The sequence below is a fragment of the Trematomus bernacchii genome, unplaced genomic scaffold (genome assembly GCF_902827165.1).
Source record: "Trematomus bernacchii unplaced genomic scaffold, fTreBer1.1, whole genome shotgun sequence".
Classification (NCBI taxonomy): Eukaryota; Metazoa; Chordata; class Actinopteri; order Perciformes; family Nototheniidae; genus Trematomus; species Trematomus bernacchii.
Genome location: NW_022987698.1, coordinates 4,348,944 through 4,356,171, shown reverse-complemented (window position 1 = coordinate 4,356,171; position 7,228 = coordinate 4,348,944). Strand labels below are relative to the sequence as shown.

Below are 7,228 nucleotides of genomic sequence, written 5' to 3'. Positions count from 1 at the left end.
TCAAGCAGGTGCAGACCTACTAAGCGAAGTGAACGTCCACTGTTTCCATGGTGATGGTTAAGATGACTGGATGGCTCGGATTCGATGCAAGCATGTAGCCTAATTTGTACAGACGGAGTCCTTAAAGACTCAATATACATTATTAATATACACAGTGTTTACATTGTGTTCATGAATTCATTAAAGCACTCTGTCATATGTGTTTCACTCCTCACCTGTGGCTTCAGTCTGGTGAATTGAATTATCTAACAAACATGTAAAAGAAAACTGGATTGTGGGCCTTTAAAGTCAGACTTACACATCATCCCTTTATGCAGTGTTTAGTTTTTCATGGAAACACTGACAAATCTCAGAACATTGCAATAGTGTGAAGGTAGTGACAGAGAGAGCTGGATTACAGCTGACCCCCCAATGATAGCTGCATTTGTCACCTCCTGTCCAGCTTCATATTCAAACAAGTAACTCTTTAAAATGGTTGAATTCCCTCAGATAGAAGAATTGCCATCACGCTGTATCATTTATAATGTAATGCTGCCAGATTACGCAGACTGTTGTGTTCTTCCATTACCTATTTTGTCCAGGATGACGGTGCAGAAATGGCAGTTGGGTTGAGGCATCCTTTTGAGGATGTGTTCATTTCTGTGATTCTATAAATATCATCCTTGGCATGAAAATAGAGAGTCTGGGCCAGAAGGAAAAGGCTCAGTTACACCAATGTCTGGTCGGATTGGGTCATGGAGGAACAAACTTTGTAACAAAAGACTCTGGTAAAGGGGAGGCTTTGACAGAGCTTAAAGGTCCCCTATTATACTGTTTTTCATCAATATATTATAGTTCTCAGATACAAAACATGTCTCTGAAGTGTTTGGCTCGAAATACCAAACGGATCATTGTAGCATCCCATAATCCCCTCTGTTTCAGCCCTGTTTCAAAAGTGCTGATTCTCTGTCTTTTACTTTAGATGAAAATAAGGAGCCACTCCCCACGCCCCTCTGAGAGATATTTGGTTAAAAAAAACACAATGGTGCTCTAGGAGGAGATTCAGGTGATAAGGTGGGGCGGGGGTGTTACCTTGGTTGTTATTGGCTAATGGTTACACAAGCCAAAAAAAACGTTATGACATCACAAAGTGGCCAAAATCTGATCAGCTCATTTTCAGACAGGTTTTTATATAAATGGATCAGGACAAAAAGAGAGTGAATCTTTTTTCCTGACACTTTCAGAATCTCTTTATACAGAGGGGACACATGTTTATGTATACAAGACATGAAAAAGTGGATTTTGCATAATAGGTGACCTTTAAAATACAGACACAGGTGCGTAGGACTTGTTACAGCAGAGCCCTAAACGCTGCATGGTAATGGGATAGAAATGTCAAACTACAAGATGACTTAGAATAATGAAGCATAACAAACACCGGAAAATACTGAATAGGTAAAAAGGGAGTTTGTGTTACAAAGTGAAAGCTCATTAACATTCATCGCACAACAATCAGACATGCAGTAAATGCCGACTAATTGGAAGTAAGCCTCTTATCATAGTGGTCTTAGTTCCAAACAAGCCATGGTCAATGTTATTGGTTACAATTATTTATTTCTGTTGGATGAAGGTTAACAATGTCCCTATTGTTTCTTTCAGTCTTGTTTTCTAAACCGCACTTTATTTATTTGTCTTTTTTTAAATCCTCTGCTTTCTAGTAAACATGCGTAGAATAAAAGGCTTCAATACTATTTCCAAAAGCACAAAGTAGAAATTCAATATGTATATATGTTTTTTCTCCAAGCACAATACATCACACTAGAGTTTAAAGCCAAATATAGACACATCATTTCGTTTTCGGAATCATCCCTCTTTTTGAGGGTGTTACTCTCGTCTGTTCATCACACACAGGTTTGTATTTTGCCCTTACTGTGTGTGAGGTTTGTTTTGTAAAGTTTCATACTTTGTTCCAGTCGACTTCGTAGACTATTATCTTTGTGGTTTCCTGTTGTTCAACGCATGTAGCGCTATTAAACTTTGACACACAAACATTGTAAATATTATCTAAGAAGCTATAAGACAATGTGAATGATCAGAAATGTTGACACAACTTTCTCATTTTACTGACTGATGCTTAATAAAATACAATAATCCAGTGTTGGTGCCTCAATCAATTAACTGTGCTTTCGTAAATACCACTGAAAACAAATACCAGGATTATTATAATGCATGAGCTAACAGTGACAATGTGCAAGCTTTGGTTTGTGTAATGAATCTGTGTGTTATACAACAGCACCCTCCAGTGTTAAGTTCTGTGTTCAACCTAAAGAAACAAACACAAACATACATAATGACACGTGATTATATAGTTTGAAGGGATGCCACAAAAAGTTATTTTCATTATCAATTACTCTATCAATTATCTCACAAAAAACTAAAAATGTCCCTCAGAATTTCCTACAGCCCAAACTGACATTTTAAAGGTCTTGTTATGTCTGAACAGTCCTTAAATATTACATTCAGGTAAATATAAAACTAAAAGAAGATGCAAATATATTTCAATCAATTAACATGTTAAATTGTTTTGCCTTGTAAATATGTTCCAGTATTGGACAGTAACTTCATTTAAATTACATGCTGTACAATTACGTTGTATTGACTTGCTATACTGACACTTTTTATGATATAGAAAATTATACTTATTTTTTACAAAGGTCTTTAAATGTCATAAACATATTGAAGTCCAATATGTCTATGACATTTTTATGACATACTATAAGATATTATATACTTACTTCATATGTGTTATGTGACATTACGTCATGAAACGTCACGACCAAAGTTTTGAAGAGGATTACATCACAGTCAAAGTCACAAGATTAGGCTTTTCACAAGACAAAAACATTCCTGACGTCAAATAGGAACATTGCACCCCACAGCTCAAACTTAAAAACAAGACCCCTAAAGTTTAGGTCACCACTGCTGTAAAAGTCTTCATAAAATTGAAGTGAATGTACAATATAACGAGTAGTAATAAAAACAGAAACGTTACTTTATGAGACATGCTCGAAATGAGGTATTTATGCACAGGTGCTTAGCAGTTTATCACCTTAACATTTTGGATAATCCTCCTTACACCATGGATCAGAAATAACTTTGTATGAAAAGCGAAAGGAATGTCTACATAAGAGTTTACCAGTCATGGGTTAGATACTAAAAATATACTTGTGTGAAAGAATTGTACTGTTGTTTATTTTGGCTAAGGTAAAAGATCTTACATAAAAGTCTAAAGCTCAGAGTAAAGGATATAAGTTACTTTTTACATAACACAACATAGTTAACTTAAATCATGTTTCTAACTGCAAGGGAATCAACGTGAAGTTAAACCTCTAATCAGCTGACTGACTACAAGCTGTAAACATTAACCAAATCAAAATATTATATTCAGAAATTGGTATTCCTATCAAAAAAAGATAGTTCACTGACTGTAAATATAAATATGTCTTTAATAAATATAAATACATTTGGATGGAGATTTCACTCCAAGAAATGTGCTCTTTGGATCCACTATGGATAAATAGAAAAAGAAGGAAAGCCTTAGTTTAAACGACTAATCATTTATGGTGTACAGAAAAAAGTATGATTGTGATGTCAGTTACATTGCCCTTTAAGTTAAATTAAATACAATTTGAAATTTAAAAAACTAAAATAGTAATTTTTTGTTTGTCGGTTCAAACAAAAACAAAAATCATTTGGGATAAACCTCTGAATCCATATCACATTTTTCCGGATTAAGACTTGAATTATAAACAAAGATACAGTTTTATCTTACATTCAGTATGATTCAATTCTAACAATATAACCATGATTGTTGGATAAAGAGCCCCCAGATTTCCTACTGTGAAATTAAAACAAATGTAGGCCTAGATGTTGTGTTTAGCGGTATCTTGATGAATTTGTGAGGGACTGATCCCCAATAGCATTACAATTGACATATATCAAAAAATATGGCTGTAACACTAACAAACAGCCTGTTTGTTGATATGTCTGATTATTTATTTTTGTGTAAGTGTATTGTATCATTGTATGACAAAACATGTGCAGTAAATAATGTAATCCTTAATGTTAATATAACAGAATCTATGCTGTTATGTGTACATCTCTCAGCTTCATTGTAAACATTCGGCCCATTGCCTGCTGGCATTGGCTCTGGACCTGAGTGTTACAGTATGTTAATCCTCCTCGGTCATACTCTGCCACTTTTATGAACGAGTTATGAATGTGCACGGGTTAGTCCATTAGCTCCTTGGTCATCAGACAAAAAGCCATTCTATTGGTGACCACCATCGAGCGGCGTCCTAATCCTGCACACGTTATATAAAATGCCCATCCACCGGCGCGTCACGCAACCACCAATACTCCGAAACCTGGCGGTCCGCTTGTTTGGCTCATACCGGGACAGGAGAGAAGCATCATGATAGTCATAGTGGACCTGCTGCTGATGCTCATCGACCTGACCTACTCCATCCTGAGTGCCATCGTCCAGACTATCCTGCGGCCGAGGCTCAAGTGCATTGATGGGGAGCTCTGTCTGATCACCGGGTCGGGGGGCGCGCTGGGGCGGCTGTTCGCCCTGGAGTTTGCCAAAGAGGGGGCGCACCTGGTGCTGTGGGACTGCAACGAGGAGGCCAACGAGCAGACCGCCAAACTGGCACGGGAGCTGGGAGTTAAGGTTCACGCGTACACGGTGGACCTGTCCAAGCGCATGAGCATCTATGAGACGGCCGACAGGGTGAAAGCGGAGGTGGGGGAGGTCTCCATACTGGTCAACAACGCAGGAGTGGTGGCCGGGCGGAGGCTGCTGGACTGTCCCGATGAGCTTCTGGAGAGGACTCTGTTGGTGAATTGCCACGCGCTGTTTTGGGTGAGACTTGACGCACGCACCTTTTACGCACAACCTATGCAATCGTAAAACTTATGATCGACTCAGAGCAAATGTCATGTATCAGGTTGACATGACTTATGTAACATCAATGAACCAATCCTCCCCCCTGGCCCGGGTCTGTATTTGTGCACGGGTGTCTGAAGGGATCAGAGCAGCACAGCTACAGTATGTCCTAAATGTGTTCAGGTTTCACGAGGAGGATACAAGTCAGAGGCGGTAACATTAAACACATCCCCAGAATAAAAGGAGCCCACCAGTCAAGAAATCATGTGATTCTGCTCTTGATCCCCTTTAAGCCTCAGTCTCGTGCTCATACAATAAAGTGTTAAGCTCTTAAGCATCAAATGTCAAGATATCACACACATACAGTGGAAGGGTATCTGTTAAAGCACAACGTGTCACTGTTGGGAATAGTTGGCAGCAACAAAAGGACATCAGAGCCAAAATGAGAAATCTGGGCTCATAATAAACTGTCTTTGCTTTCACCCTTAGGATTCTACATGGCCGCAGCTTTGTTCAGGATTATGCACTTTATGAGCACAGCATCAGCGTAATTAATAAAGGTCTGAAAAATAGATTTGACACAAAGCCCCTCTTCAAAGAGATTGCCTCAAGCCTGGATTCTTAACAATAAGGCTCTTATCATGCGAGTTGTTATATTGTTCATAGTCCCTTACAAAGTTACGTTTCATAAAATATCAATTTAGAGAAGCTGCTGCTTTGGTTGCCCTTTGGTCATTAGCCTTGCCTATTAACGCCCCAGGTTCATGATGTTGTAAATAGATTTGAAGTAATACAAAAATAAGTTTCTTACTGTTATTTCCATTGTTAATGTTATTAATGTTTGTTCAAGGGAATACAATCCAAGTTAATGGGACTTAAGTGAGCCTGTTCACAAAAAATCCTTATGTTCAGATTAAGTAGATGATTTTCCAGTGAGATGAAATACTTAAATATATTTGATTTCAACAGCAGTTTGTAAAAATGTTTGGTCTTACTTACTGATCTCATAGAAGTAAAACACTATTAGTCAATACGTATAAACACACAATTAAAGTGCATTAACATTGGGTCGGGTTGTCGCCTTGTATTATTTGGCATCATTTGTATCATGTGTCAAATGGCATGATAATGGATGATTGATTTTAGTAAAAATCAATCATCGTGTGTAACCCAACAGATGACAAAGGCCTTCCTGCCTCAGATGAAAACAACGAACCACGGTCACATTGTGACTGTCGCCAGTGCTCTTGGACTATTCAGCACTGCATGTGTGGAGGTAAGAAACAAGATTACGGACTCACTGGACCACAATCTGAACAGACAAGTCCCAGACCAATCAATTATAGTGCACATCTAAATACCAGCATTTACTTTCTTCCTATAGGATTACTGTGCCAGTAAATTTGGAGCCGTGGGTTTCCACGAGTCACTGACGCACGAGTTGCTGGCAGAGGAAAATGACGGCATCAAAACCACTTTAGTCTGCCCTTATATTGTAGACACTGGGATGTTTGCAGGCTGTGAAATCAGGTAGGCCACCATTCATTAGACTTTAGTTGTCTTACCTAGAAATAATGTTCTATAATGTACACTTTTGTTTTTATAATGACCAGGAAGGAGCTCCGGGGTCTTATTCCCCCTCTGGACCCCCTCTACACAGTGCAGCAGTCGATGAAAGCCATTTTAGCCGAACAGCAAATGATCTGCATTCCTCGCCTTATGTATATCCCCTTCATAACAAGAGCGTGAGTATACTGTGAAGTGAATGCTAAGGCCATTATAGATTAGAAAGAAAATACATAAATTATTTGGGAACGAGACAATAAATTCAATGGTATTGTTTTGTTTTCCTTCCCTTGTCTAGATTGCTACCTTGGGAGGCAAATGTGGCGACCTATCGCTTCATGGGAGGTGACAAATGCATGCTACCCTTCATCAAGAATGTTGAACTAAAGAACGTCAACGGCCACGTCAAATCCTAAGACCTCTCCGCCAGTCTCTTTTATAACCGTTTGGACCAATGCAGACTGAAGGCTCCAAGTGTTTATCCTTAACCAATGAAGGGAGAGCCAAATGCCTGCAGGTTTATTTTTACAATGGGATGAAGGGTAACTGTATTAGCAGCCATGTTGCAGTGCATATATGTCGGGACATTTCTGGTTTTATTGAACCATTACTAGATCGAAAGGGGAGCCAGTGTTTGCTTGATGAAAAGGAATTCCACCTCCTTATAAATCTATAGAAATATTGATTTATATGTGTACCACCAAAGGGCCAGAAGTGATACATTTTTCTAAAATA

The 7,228-nt window shown here is 38.6% G+C and overlaps 1 protein-coding gene across 1 annotated transcript; it reads left to right on the top strand.

Annotated features, from left to right (window-relative positions):
• Window positions 1–4,451: 4,451 nt before the first annotated feature.
• Window positions 4,452–7,161, top strand: LOC117489681 (retinol dehydrogenase 10-like). The gene is made up of 5 exons (XM_034139164.1): window positions 4,452–4,903; window positions 6,105–6,203; window positions 6,312–6,457; window positions 6,541–6,672; window positions 6,792–7,161. Exons 1-5 carry the CDS (start codon window positions 4,454–4,456, stop codon window positions 6,907–6,909), a joined length of 945 nt encoding a protein of 314 aa, XP_033995055.1. The 5' UTR covers window positions 4,452–4,453; the 3' UTR covers window positions 6,910–7,161.
• The last annotated feature ends 67 nt before the right edge of the window (window positions 7,162–7,228 follow it).